This window comes from Mirounga leonina, unplaced genomic scaffold (assembly GCF_011800145.1).
Source record: "Mirounga leonina isolate KUSES-001 unplaced genomic scaffold, KU_Mleo_1.0 Mir_195, whole genome shotgun sequence".
Classification (NCBI taxonomy): domain Eukaryota; kingdom Metazoa; phylum Chordata; class Mammalia; order Carnivora; family Phocidae; genus Mirounga; species Mirounga leonina.
In genome coordinates, this window is record NW_023270490.1 from 7,146,883 (window position 1) to 7,160,854 (window position 13,972).

At 53.1% G+C, this 13,972-nt stretch overlaps 1 protein-coding gene across 1 annotated transcript in view; it reads right to left on the bottom strand.

The window, feature by feature from the left end:
- Nucleotides 1-3,639: 3,639 nt before the first annotated feature.
- The window catches only part of BMP7 (bone morphogenetic protein 7), an 89,742-nt gene continuing 79,409 nt past the window's right edge, over nucleotides 3,640-13,972 (bottom strand). Inside the window, exons 5-7 of the mRNA XM_035025437.1 lie at nucleotides 10,672-10,748; nucleotides 9,101-9,211; nucleotides 3,640-5,798 (exon numbers count right to left, since the gene is read on the bottom strand). Of these exons, the coding sequence (XP_034881328.1) occupies nucleotides 5,649-5,798; nucleotides 9,101-9,211; nucleotides 10,672-10,748 (338 nt within the window). The 3' untranslated portion in view covers nucleotides 3,640-5,648. The remainder of the gene's footprint in view (nucleotides 5,799-9,100; nucleotides 9,212-10,671; nucleotides 10,749-13,972) is intronic.

Here is a 13,972-nt window from a genome sequence, read left to right on the forward strand (position 1 = left end):
AAGTAACTGATCGCAGGCCCCTCTGCCCAACACACAATGCTGCTGACTCGATGGCATGAGAATTCTCCTCCATTCCAAACAGATATTTGTAAGAAAGCAGGGGAGGTCTTCCTCCAGAGCAGGGAAGTGAGTGTCCTCTCAGCGGCCTCTAGCAATGACTTTTAGCAGGTGTCACTTCTCACCCCGAACACCGGGTGAGGGCATCTGCGCTCACCCCACCTCCAGCCTCGGCAGACGAGGAGGCGGGAGAGGTTCAACTGGGGCCTCGGAGCCTTTGTACATGCTAATCCCTCAGGCAGAAATGCTCTTCCCTACAGTAGCTCCATTGCCTTTCAGGGGCCTGCTCTGTCCTTCCTTTGGAGTCTCAGCGGCAAGGGCCCCCCTTGGAGCTCTTCCTTGACCGCTCCGTCTGAGGAGCTTGGCTGCCAACCCCTCACTTCCTTCCCCCGCCCACTGTTTTCTTCCAGATCCACATTATTACCTGCCACTAAATCGCTCACCGTGAGTGCCATTTTGTCCATCAGGCACTGCGGAGACAGTCCCCAGGGCTCGTGGTACCTTCAGGGGCCCACAAAATGGCCTAACGTCTTTTAAAATCAGAAGGTAAGAAATGAACGTGATTCCGCCTAACTTGTATTTGTCTTTGTTCCAACACAGTCATAAAAGCGAATTTGCATTATTTTGCATGAAGGGAGGGGTCCGCACAGGCACACTGTGGTGCCAAGTACCGTCTCCTGTGCTCCCCAGGGGCAAGCCCCGCGGGGCGGACACCTTGTCCTGTCCCCCACCTCCAGGGCCCGCAGCAGCGCTGGGATACAGTGGACACCTGGAATTAGCGCGTGAGCAGGTGAGTGGAGGAAGGCTTCTGGCCAAAGAGGAAGGCTGGGCTTCCTCCAAGCCGTCCCCGCTCCTACAAAGGGCACCGAGGTTTGGCCGCCCTCGATGGTGGTCATCCCTGCGTATGGTCTGCTGGCTCCCCCAGGGGTGACCCGGCCTGGACCCCTGTGCCGCATCGGCCCCACTGGGGGTCAGTGCCTCCAACAGGGTGTGGGCAAAGGGTGGGAATGGGGGGGAGCTGGGGTTGGGCTCCCAAGCCCCTTCTCCAGCCACGGGAGAGCGCAGGAAGCTGCAACTGTTACACCACCAGCACGCACGGCCCGAGGCACGTTGTGAGGACCCACTGAGGCTGGCTAGAAAGTTCTGTGAGGCCCCAAGACTTTGTGGCGGGAGAGGGGAACAAGGCCTTGCGAGAAGGACAGGAGCTGCACTGTAATAGAGTGAATGGTGGCCTTAAAAAAGATCTGTCCAGGGCACCTGGGTGGCTCAGTTGGTTAAGTGACTGCCTTCGGCTCAGGTCATGATCCTGGAGTCCCGGGATCGAGTCCCGCATCGGGCTCCCTGGTCAGCAGGGAGTCTGCTTCTCCCTCTGACCCTCCCCCCTCTCATGTGTTCTCTCTCATTCTCTCTCTCTCTCAAATAAATAAATAAAATCTTTTATAAAAAAAAAAAAAAAGATCTGTCCACGTCCTAATCCCACCTGTGACCTTATTTGGAAAAAAGGTCTTTGCAGGTGTTAATTAAAGGATGTTGAAATGAGATCATCCTGGATTATCCAGGGAATCCTAAAGCTGATGACAAGTATCCTTCTAAGAGACAGGCACAGGAAAGACACATAGGAAAAGGCAGAGGCCACGTGAAGACAGCCGAGACTGGAGTGAGAACAGCCACAGGCCGAGGAAGCCAGCAGCCCCCGAGGCCGGGAGACACGTGGCAGGGCTTTCCCTGAAGCCTCTGCACGGGGCACAGGCCTGCAGACACCCCGACTGGTGACTTCTGGCCTTGGAACTGTGAGAATACATTTCTGCTGTTTTAGGCCCCCACTCTGTAGGAACCAGTGACGGCAGCCCCAGGAAATGAATACACTCACCTTCTCCAAAAGATCTGAACAGAGGGAAGGACTCAATGTACGTGTGAGAATTCTCGGAGCAGATGGCCTCCGTGACCAGCGCGAACCAACCCCCCAGCCTCCCAGGGAGGCCCACACAGCCTCTGTCATTGGCAGGCAGGGGAGGACTCATAGGAAAGGTCGCCGGCCCCAGCCCGGGAGGGAGCTTCGAGTTCAGCAGTGCTTGCAAGGGAGGGCCTCGGGCAGCGTGGAAGCAGGAGGGAGACCCGAGGCCCGCACTGGTGGTCCGGGAAGTCGGCACTCGTTCAGGGACTGACACCTGGGATTGGGGGACCTCTCTGCACCCGCTCAGTGTGGCCCTCAGGGACGTCAGGCCAAGCAGTGGGAGCCATGGGACCCGACGCAGGAGCTCAGAGAGCAGGCGATGAAAAACGGCTCCACAGTGAAAACGAGCAAGAGGGGTGCAAAGCAGGAAGGGAAATGTGAAGGCAAAAGATGAGGCCACGTGTGGTGCTTCAGCCACAACACACCTGCCTACAGGGCCCCTGATAGGTGCCAGACCGGGGCGGGGTGTGTGTGTGTGTGTGCCAGGGATGAAGAATGTCTGCCCTCTCTGCTTCTTCCTGAAGGTGTGGCCCTCTCTGCCCAGCTTTTACCTTCCTGCTCTTAATAGACACATGCGTACAAATACCCAGCTATCTGCAACTATTAATACAGCAACTGATGTTCACGCCTTCGTGAGAGAGGCAATTGGGAGTAGTGGGGACTATGGCAACAACCACTCTTTGGCTCCAGCCAAGAGTTTCCATGCAGGAAGGTGGCCCAGGGTAGCCAGCTCTGCCCATTTCTCAAGGGAAGCCAGAACTGGGGATTTTTTTTTTCACCCCCAACCTTCTGGTTCTCAAAAGCATGTTGGCCATGAATTCATTTTTTGAAGATGTATAAACACCACGCGGGGGGGTGGGGGAGAAGACACGTCTGCAGGCCGCATCTGGCCCTCTGGTTTGTGGCTCTGGTCTTTGGCCTGGAAATAGAACAAAAGCTAACTTGCGCATCGGGACAGTGACAGGAGGGTTTGGAAATCACAGGGGCTGGAACTTGTTAGGAGCGGCTGCTTCATTGGAGGCAACGGGGGAAGAGCGAACAGCCTGGCCAAGTAACAGCTGCGGTTCTAACATCCATCAGGTGACCTCAGTGTGCACTTCAAAGCAAGAGGAACCTGAGCTGTTGTTCCACACTGCATGGCTGAGTGCTGCTCTGTGCGCAGTTAGGCGGCGGGCCCCGGGCTGCCTCCACCAGGCCCCCAGGTGTCCCTCCACAGCTTGAGCCGGGAGCCGACAGCAGCCCCCAAACCACTGAGATAATTTGCACTGGACAATGTTGGCTCTGGAGTCTGTGCTGCCTTAGTTTTGGGTGTACACTTCCCCCACCGTGCCTTTTTTTCTCTTTCTTTCTTTCTTGTGCCTCTATTTTATTGGGATGACTAAATCTTTAAACTATGTTAGCAGTAAACACAGCTAATTTACCCCCTGCCTCTTTGAAACAGCTGTTGACAGCTGCACTGTAATTCAATCAAGGATCTTTGTAGTGGAGCCTACCAAATTCCCATTTGTTGTTGGGTTCCATCTCTCCTGCCTGGAGCCCCACACAGCTGCACCAAACATTGACGAGCACCCCTTTCTCCCCAGAGCCTGGATGATAAACAACATATTAATGGTGGGGGCCAAGGCAGAGAGTCCTTAGCAAACCAAGAGAACTCCAATGTCCAGGAGTTGAGAGAAAAAACAACACACAGAGACATACACAGCCCCAAGAATCAGAACCAAATGTCTCCTTTTATTGAAAAGTCAAAACCCTTTTTATTTTGTCTATTTATACAGAAAATTCACGGAAGACTGCTCTATGCAACAGCTGAAGGTACATTGGTCTGATCATTAATAAATAGTCTTAAATAAGAAAACAAACAGGCTGGGGGAAGCGAGCTCATCATCCTGAACAAGGGATCAAAGGAGGGTGTAAATGAGCTTCCAATGGACATAAATAATTTCTTTGTTTTGTAACAACTATTTACATGTTTCAATGTACAAAGGATGCTAGCCAGAAACCAGGTGGGGCTTGAGTGGTGAGAAAATTTGCACCAAGAGGGAACCACACAGAAATCCCCAGGTCTGCCAATAGATAAAACAAAGTACGGCAAAAACAGTGACTCTTCCCCATTGACCAGGCAGAGTGGAGGCTGTGGCCTAAGCTATTGAAGAAGAAAAATAAAAGAAAATAAAAACGGGGCCCCAGTGTTTCTAGGAACCAACTTAATCAAGGTGGAGAAATGATTCCCTGCTGGACCAGGTTCCAGGGGCATAGGACTCGTCTGGATAACCCTGTTATTTGTTCACAGACAGCCCAGAGCTCCACAAGGCCTGTGTCACAGCCAGAGGCTGGGTGCACAGCATTTAGGGGACCCACTGGCCAAGGCAAGGGAGGCTCACACCAAGAGCCACATCAGAGATGGCAACTTTGAATTGGAATGCTCAATTAGGACATCACTCTCAAAGCAGTTTCTAGATCCTTCCATTTGAGATTCACGTCCAGCATACCCTGCACCTAGCAGTTCTCCACCATGCCATCCGCTCCTTACCTCAAGGAGCTTATTGTTTGCAGAGCCCTCAGTAGGGGTCAGCCAATGAGAACAGGTGGCTACAGAGGCCCCGGTTGGAACCCAGACTCCAGGGTGCTGCTGCCAATCATGACCAACAGGGGAGCCCAGCTAGGGGAGGGACAGTAAGCCTGCCCATCCTACCCCTATCTAGAGCGAGGTTTCGCTGGCACTTCTTTAAATAGGGCCATGTTAGCTAGAGTTCAGGGTCAAGCTGTGGGTTCTCTCCTGATTGCTGTCCCTTCCGCCCTGTCATTCCACATTGATTTTCTACCACTAGGAGAGCTGGAAAACCAATTCTGAATGTCCGTCGGTGCTTCACATGCCTAATTTAATTTCTGCCGCCACACACCCAACTGAAGGATGGAACATATTTTTCCTTCAAGGTCAACACACCTCCTCCTCCAAGCAGAAATTTGCCCTCTCCTTTCCCGGTCAAATCTTGGATTTGGGCAAGTCTATGTAAACAGCGGGCCTCTGCAAGCCTCAGAATGAAACCAGAATGGAACAGAGAGGGGGCCTCCCCTGCCTCCACTGGCCACAGCTTCTGTTTATGAAATCAGAGTAAACCAAGAAATGGGGATAAATTGTTTAGGAAAATATATCTGTAACATCCTAACCATTTTCATTCATTCGTTTTATTGTGACATTTATTACAGGAACTTCCGTGTCAATTTTCCTTGCGCACAGACACAAACGTGCCCACCCCTGGCCGTGCCCCCTTCCTCCCGCTGCTGGGTGGCCTGGCTGAAGGGCGCTCCTAATTACCCCTGGGAACGAGTCAGTGCACGGCTGAGACGTCACAGCCAATGATCGTGGCTGGGCAATTTTTCTTTATATATTTTTTTTCCTTTAGGTTTTGCCTGCCGCAGCATGTAGGATCTTGTCCATAGGAGGCGGATGAAAACCTGATCAAAAGGCATTTGCTTCTCGAATTCCTTAATCCTCCTACGCCCTTAAGGTTGGGGACGGGGGCAGGGCAGGTCTCATGAAAGGCAGTTGCTGTGCTGGGCGGTGGAAGGCACTGGGCGGTGGGAGACGGAGGACCCCGAACAGTGTGGCGCTGGAGGGTCTGACCTCCAGGAGGCGCTAGTGGCAGCCACAGGCTCGGACGACCATGTTTCTGTATTTCTTCAGGATGACGTTGGAGCTGTCGTCGAAGTAGAGGACAGAGATGGCGTTGAGCTGAGTGGGGGCACAGCAGGGCTTGGGCACCGTTTCAGGGTTGATGAAATGGACCTGGAACACACAGCAAATGGTGGCAGTGGTGAGAAGCGCTGGGTCCCTGCTCCCCGGCCTCCTCATTTCTATGAGGACCGCCAACTGCTTGGGCAAAGTGACCGCACGCGACACTCCCCCCTGGGAGTGACTGCACGTGACACTTCCAGTTCTGGCCCGTGACGCATAACCTCTGTTGCACAGACCAGGGACCCAGAGCATAGAGGTGTCCACAGCACACAGCTGGGAAGTCAGTGGCCAGGTTGTTCTCCACTGCCCCTCGGTCCTGTGCATTGAAGAGTGTTTACCAGCGTCCCCCACCAGAAGCCAGAGGCACTCAACCCCCAACCACAACCACCAAAAATGTCTCCAGACATTGTCAAATGTCTCCTGGGAGGGAGATCGGCCCCAAGTGGAGAACACCTGGGGCAGACAGGGTGAGCCAGCAGGCCAAATCCTGTGCCGCTGCCTGGTTTTGTGAATAAAGTTTTATTAGCACCCAGCCATGCCCATTGGTTCCCTAGTATCAAGGTCTTCTTCTGCACTACGATGGCCAAGTTTAGGAGCTGCAACAGAGGCCTTAGGACTCACAAAGCTAAAAAGATTTACCATCTGGCCTTTTTCAGAAAAAAATAGCTGACCTCTTGGCTAGACCTGTCCTGTCCAAGAAAAATACAATGCAAGTCACACTTGTAATTGAAAATGTTCTAGCGGCCACGTTTGAAAAGAGGAAAAGAAATAGGTAAGATTAAATAATATGTTTCATTTAACCCAGTATTTCAAATATATTATCATTTCAATACACACTTACCATAAAGAATCTTTTTTTTTTTTTTTTTTTTTGGCACTAAGTCTTCAAAACCTAGCATATTTTAGACTGACAAAGCATCTTGATTCAGACTGGACGTATTTCAAGTGCTCAAGAGCCACATGTAAAAGTGGTTACTGTATTGGATGGTGCAGGTCTAAATTATACTAGACGATTCTGCCTCTTGAGCAGTGAAACTAGGACAAAACTGGGCAAACACCTGGGTGGAAGTCCACGAGAAAGAAGAAGGTCTAGAAAGGAGGAATGAAGGAAGAAGCCAGCTAGCCGCGCAGGTTTGCTGCTCCTTCTTGCTCGTGGGATTCTGTGCACCTTACAGGGGACGAGGGCCAGGGGCAAACAAACTCAAAGGCCCAAAGGGGCCAGGCAGGCACCACTGACGAGCAAAGGAGGCGAAGAGTAAGACAAGAGGGAATAGTGAGGGTTGGGGCAAACCCGAGGGCGGATGCTGCCAGCTAACTGCGGCCAGCCAAAGTCAATGCAGTTGGGTGTGCCGAGTGTCCAGGACAGGCCAGAGACTTAGCTCTGCTCTGTTTGGATGTGAAACTTCCAGGTTTCCAACACACCGCGTGTGCCAAGTAAAAGCATTCTGGAAGCCTCCAGCCTGTGACCTCTGACATAAGACAGCACACTCAGTAGCTTATTATGGACGATTTCAAACCTTACAAATCTAAACCTTCCCCCCACCTCCTCCAACCTTGAATAATTTGAAAGCAAATCCCAGACATCAGCTCATTTCCTCTGTTTTTCACTAGGACTCCCAGAAAGCAAGGACTCCCCCCGCTGTTTTTTTTTTTTATTTGCTTCAGAGGTAGAATTTAAAGATTCATCAGCTGCATGTAATAATACCCAGTGCCCATTCTGCCAAGTGTCCTCCTTCATGCCCATACCCAGGTTACCCCATCCCGTGCCCACCTCCCCTCCAACAACCCTGTTTGTTTCCTAGAGCTCAGCATCTCTTAATGGTCTGCCTTCCTCTCAATTTTCATCTTATTTTATTTTTCCTTCCCTTCCCTCTTTTTAAACATGACCACAGAACCTCTTGTTAGGATAATCAGACAGCTCCTTCTGATCCCAGAGCTCCCTAGTGACACGCAGACTGAGTGGGTGATGAGGGGACAGCCAGGCTTCCGCTGTATGGGCCATGAAGCAGGGGTCGGAGGGCAGAGGTGTGCCCCTGGCAGCCTGGGAGACCCCCCTGGCACCTCCTAGGGGCATGGGGCAGGACCTTAGGGGGCACACAGGCACAGGAGAACAGGCCCAGGCCAAGGAACAGGTTGGGGGCAGTACTGGCTTCCAGCCCAAGGACTTTCAATCCTGAGCAGGATGTCAGAGTTTGCCTTTGGGGAAGGAAGGGCCTTGGAAAAGCATGGCTAAAAGAGAAGCCTTCACTCGAAGGGCAGAGCGTGGTTCAAATGAAAGGACTAAGGGAGCTTTTTCTCCAAGACATAACACGTAGGGCAGGAACAAGTCTGCCACTAAACAAAAGAAGCCGAAAGCTTCAGAACAAACAGAACTGTGGGATGGCCACAGAGGGGAATGGCCCTGGGTAGTGAGCTCTCTGTCACCAGGAGCATTCAAGCCAGGGAAAGGCCCCAGTAATGTTTATGGCAGGGAGCTAGATAACCAAGATCCCTGAACCTCAGATTCTAAGCTGAAGAACGAAGTTCTTAATTTTTATCACTGCTGCTACTTTCAGTAGAGTAAAAATCACTTCTATCAAGGGTCACCAGGGCTGGGTATCCTGTTAAGAGCTTATTTTCTTATCACAGTGAATCCTGCAAGGACCCCGTGGAAGTGCAGCCTGAAACAGCCCCCGCCCTGCCCCATCTCTCTGTCCTATCTGCTTGCTTCCTACCACTTCCTCCTCTCACGCGTCCCCCGTTGTTCACCTGACTGCTTCTCTCCCTGGAAACTGAGGTCCCAAGGGCAGGGACCAGGTCTATGCTGTTCCCGGTGGCATCCTCAGCTCCCAGTGCGGGGTCTACCTGCAGGAGATGCTCTTGGATGGCCGAACCCCGAAGTTCAAGGCTAGGGGGCAAAGACATGCGCTCAGGGAGGCAATGGGCTCTCAAGCCTGCTTGAACCCAGGAAAGCCCAGACTTTGGGGGCCAGGGGTGGGGACACCGATGGATGCAGAACAGACACGCGGACAACCAAGAACAGGCACCCAGAGAGAGGCAGGGCCAAGGCTGACTTCACCGTGAGGCACAGTGACCATGAGCCAAGATACCTTTAGGAGCCCCTGAAACTGTTCTTATTTCTTTTTGAATTAGGAGAAATCCGTGAACTTTAGGGTTGGAGATTACACACATCTTTATGCCAATGCTGTTATAAAATACGGTTTTTCATCTTTTTTCGTTTTTATGGAGGAAGGGGCCCACGACAGGAGGAGCGCCCAAGGCCTGCGAGAAGTCAGGGCCCCAGCCTGGAGGAGTGCAAGGCAGGGCCCGGAGTGCCCCCACCACCCCGCCCCGGGCACGCAGGCCACACTCACCAGCGTCTGCACGATGGCGTGGTTGGTGGCGTTCATGTAGGAGTTCAGAGGAAAGGCACACTCGCCCTCACAGTAGTAAGCGGCATAGCCTTCGGGAGCGATGATCCAGTCCTGCGGGAGGGAGAGCGTGAGCCCCGCATGACCTTTCTCGCCCCAGCCCGCTCCTGCAGGCCAGACTCTGTGCTCCCAGGGGACCAAGCCGCGGCCCACACCGTCCCGAGCAGCTGGGGGTCCCGCAGAAGCAGGACAAATGGAGGCTAGGCTACCACGGCCCCCCACGGAAGGCAAAATGAGGGAAAGACCACCAGGGGCTGGGCGAAGCCCAGAACGGACGCTTGCACGGCCTTACTGGGAGGTGGCCCAGACAAGCGTGACCGGGGTGGCATCAGTTCTAGCACTACGAGGTGCCTACACGTTGGCAGTTTGCTTTACACAAAACCTCCATGCGTCAGGTCACCGACATGGGAGAGAGACGACTAACCCACAACACTGAGAATTAAGTGACTGCAGATGAGCCAGCCAGCGCCTGGTACATGTGTGCGGCTCAGTGAAGGATGCCCACCGCCAGGCCCGCCTTCAGGGCTGGGTTAGCACAGGAATACCGTTCTAGCAGTATGTACACCCCTCACGGGCTCAAGTCTGTGGACTCCTCCTGCAGAGGAGCTGGAGTCTGGGGCTCGGTTCCAGCACCAGGGCGCATGCATGGCCGGGCGCCCCGCGGAGCACAGAACCACGGGAGGGCTCCACACTGGCCGTATGCTAATGCCCTGATGGTGCGCTTGGGCATGATCCCCAGGGAAGAACCCGGACTCCCCCACCGGACCACAAGCTTGCTGAGGAGTGGACAACAAAACCAGCGGCCTTGGTGATCTCAACGCCCCGTTCGGGATATTTGAGCTCCATGAGGGCAGGCACACGGAAACGCTCCCTGCCGCATCTCCAGGGCCTGGAAGAGCGCCCAGAATGTCACAGATGCTCATAAACAGGCATTAGATTGTATGACCCTAGTGCCTGTCCTAGGATTCATCCCCTGCCCTTCGCCCCATTCCATCCAAGTGGTTCCGGAAGGAGCCGTCATGGTCCTATGACATGATCTCATCCCCCAAATAGCTGGCTGGTGCAGGACCAAGCACCTGACCTGAGCTGGGCCAATCCGCCCCTGCCCTGGGAAGGGGAATCACGGAAGAAGGAAGGGCAGAGGGTGGAAGGCGGCCCTGCAGGCAGCCGGGTTCCAGCACACGGGCCCCACCACCTCTGAGAGAAGCAGGCAGCCGCAGGGTGGAGATAAAGTTCCCATGGAGAATGAGGCTCAGAGTCCAAAGTGTTGGGGCTCCTGGCTCTAACTGGAGTCTCCACCACATTTCTGCCCTTGCATGTCATGAGTCATCCCTGTATCCCTGACCTGACTTCTCTACCCTAGTTAGGACACTAGGTTCTGGAGTCTTTGCTGAAGTCGATGAGAAACATGGCTCACTGCCCACATGGGACCCAGACCCGCTGCCTTGGGGGGTGTGGGGGACACCCACGCCAGAGCCCCCACCATCGGGGCCGATCCGGCCACCCGTCCTTACCTGCCAGCCCAGATCGCGGAAGCTCACATACAGCTCGTGCTTCTTGCAGGCCTGCCTCTGGTCACCGCTGCTGTTTTCTACGTTGGCGGGAGACGGGGTGCGGGCAGGGGAGAGGAAACACGCACACATATTAGGGTTTCCTCAGCCTAAGGCAGTGGTGTGAGCAATTGAACTCAGCTGGAAGGTGATCTTTCGGACACAAAAGCCACTCGAGTACCTGTATAGCCTTAAAACTCATTTCCATCCCTAGCTAACGGCCTCCGTAAGAGGCACCACCGTCCCCACCCCTCTTGCGCCACCTTAGCTCCTAATGCTCTCTGGATCCTTAGGTGGACACTGGCCTTTTTGTACACACGTGTTGTTTGGAGGCTGACCTCTGCCCAGATTCCATATAGGAATCCATGCGCCACCATGCTGGCTGCGGGAGCCTGCTCAGAGGGGACTGCCTCTGGCCAAGCTCACCTGCTGAGGCCAGCCCACCTCACGATGCTCACCCCTCTTCAAGGGCAAGAGGGGGCACTGACATGGCCTGGGACAAAGTCCCCACCACCAGGAAGAAATGAGAGGGCAGGAAGTCAAATCCCACTGACCTCCCAGAGAAACACACTACTGAGGTTTTTTTAAGGAGTAAAAACTATGCACTGGGGTTTTCCAGAAGTATGTAAGGTTTGTAGGCATTTGGGTTAGGGCTTGAGCACTTGTAAACACGTAGAAAGCTCTGCCCCCTCTCTCTCCTCTCACACACACACAGACACACACACACACTCTGGTGTTCCTGCACAATTTTCCATCCTGCAGTTATGGAGATTATTATTATTTTTTCTTTTCTTTTCTTACCCATGACTTGTATTTCCTCCAGCTAAAACTTTCTAAGGGCTTTCTATCATGCTTAGAGCAATGCCTCAACTCCTGCCCTTGGCCTGTATGGCCCTATGTGGCCCTGATTCCTAAGCCACAGCCTTCTTTCTGTGCTGTGTATGTACTGCCAAACCTGTTCCTACCCCAGGGCCTTTGCACTTGCTGTTTCATCTACCTGAAATGCTCCTTTTCATAATCTTTCTATGTCTGGCTCTACTTGATACTCAAGCCTCACCTCGCATGTTGCCTTTTCTAAAAGGTCTTGTGAGGTCACCATTGGATCCCCAGAGCCCAGTGTCCACCCATATTTGTGTAGTTAACACACAAATAAAGAAAACATCAATGCCTCAGCTTCTGTCTACTGCTGTGATCCCTCCAGGCCTCAGAAGGTAATGAACACCAGTGGGTGAGGGACACAGGAGAACTTCTTGCAGGTTGGAGAGGAAAGCCCAGGAGATGACCCAGGGTTGCCTGCTCACCTAACCTACACTTGGGAAGCATCCAGATGCACCCATTTCCCCCTGCCCGGTCAGCTCTCTCAGATGGTCAGGTGAGTGGCCCTCCTGGTGGCCTCAGGGGCTCATGGCAACCCCAGCCCTTGTCAGTGACTGGTTCAGACCCAGGACTGAGCTCACCAGCTCCTATCTCATCCTTGGAGTGAGGATTGGCTCAGATAAGAGCAAATGACTCCATCCAAGACAAAGGGACACAGGTGGAAGCATGCTGGGGCTTCTGGAAAAAGTTTCCTAATTCCTAAGAAAGACCCATGGGAAAAGATACTCATTTCTTGCCCCTATTGCCCGGGAACTGAAAGGGAGTAGAGCTGATTGTTACATGCAGCCACAGCCTCAAGGAGAAGCCAACACTGAGCATGGTGGGCAAGGACAGGAAGCCAGGGCTTTCACTGTCCTTGCCTTTCTGGATCAACCAACCCTCATGCCCACCCAACCTTGGCACTGGGAGCCAACAGCTTTCCTAGTGGTTGAACCCACCTGATCTGTGTTTCTGAGACTTGCAGCCAAACCACCCAGGGGGTCCTACCTGGAAAGGTGCATCCCGGTGTGGGGGTGGTAGTCAGCTGGAGCCCAGGGATAGACCCCAGAGCACACCAGCTCCCAAGCAGAGTCTGGCCAGCGGGTCAGGACCAGGTAAGGGGGTGCCACTCCAGCTCTGGAGTCAGCCCCTGGTTCTCCTAGACCTTGGGCTCCTCGTCTGCAGAGCGAGGAGAAAGTGCCTACCAGGGCAGCCGTGCACGTTCCAATCAGTTTAGCACGACGCTAAGCTCATGGCAACAAGATGCTGATGATCATCCTTCCAGCCCACCTGCGAGGGAAGGTTAAAACTATATGCAAACTTCATTCCCACACACACTCTTTAACCATTTGGAGTTAATGACTGCTTCCTCCAAACCTGATGACACGCCATGTTTGGAAGAAGCGAAATATCAGTTTCCTGCTGTCCCCTGATTCACAAGAATTCTATTTGCATGGCTTCTAGGTTAATGAGAAACAGTAAGATAAAAAGGATATCACTGAATTCCCTTCCCCGGACCTCAACTTCCCCATCTGTGAAATGGGTGTGAGAGTTGTGTAGGAAGCCACATGTGGCGACCATACACTGTAAGTCAGGAAGATGTCCTTGGGCACCTGCTGGGCGTTACGCTGTCCTAGAAGCCCTGAATGTACAGCCATGCGGACTACTCCGAGGCTAGGAACAAATCTGAAATGAAATGGTGCGGGAGGGGAGTGGGGGTGGGAGGGAGAAAGAGAAGGAAGAACGAGGTTGAGGAGAAGAAAACAGGGAGGGCAGCAGAGGGTGCAGCAATCAGAAAATGGTCTCCAACAGGCTTTCCGGAAATGCGTAGGTCTGAGATGAGCACGTATTCATGGCTGGGTGGGTTCAATCCCATGCAACTTCCACCTCCATCAGCCTCTGTGAATATTCCTGATTTTGTACATATCTTTATATCTATAGTTCAGGAAAGCAATTTTTAAAGATTTGCAAACCAACGAGGAAAATCATATTGTATTCATTATGACAGAATTGCGTGTGTCTTTATAGGAGGGATCCTGGCCCTTGGGGACACTCAGAGCTCCTGAGATGACCTCAGTGAGGGTGGGGTGGGCACAGTCTCACCTCCTGGGTGCCTGGTGCACCATCCATCCATCCATCCATGCATCCATCCATCTATCCATCCACGCATCCATGCATCCATGCATCCATCCATCCATCTATCCATGCATCCATCCATCCATGCATCCATCCACGCATCCATCCATCCATGCATCCATCCACGCATCCATCCATCCATGCATCCATCCACGCATCCATCCATCCATCCATCCATCCATCCATCCATCCATCCATCCATCTATGCATCCATCCATCCATGCATCCATCCACACATCCATCCATCCATCCATCCATCCATCCATCCATCCAT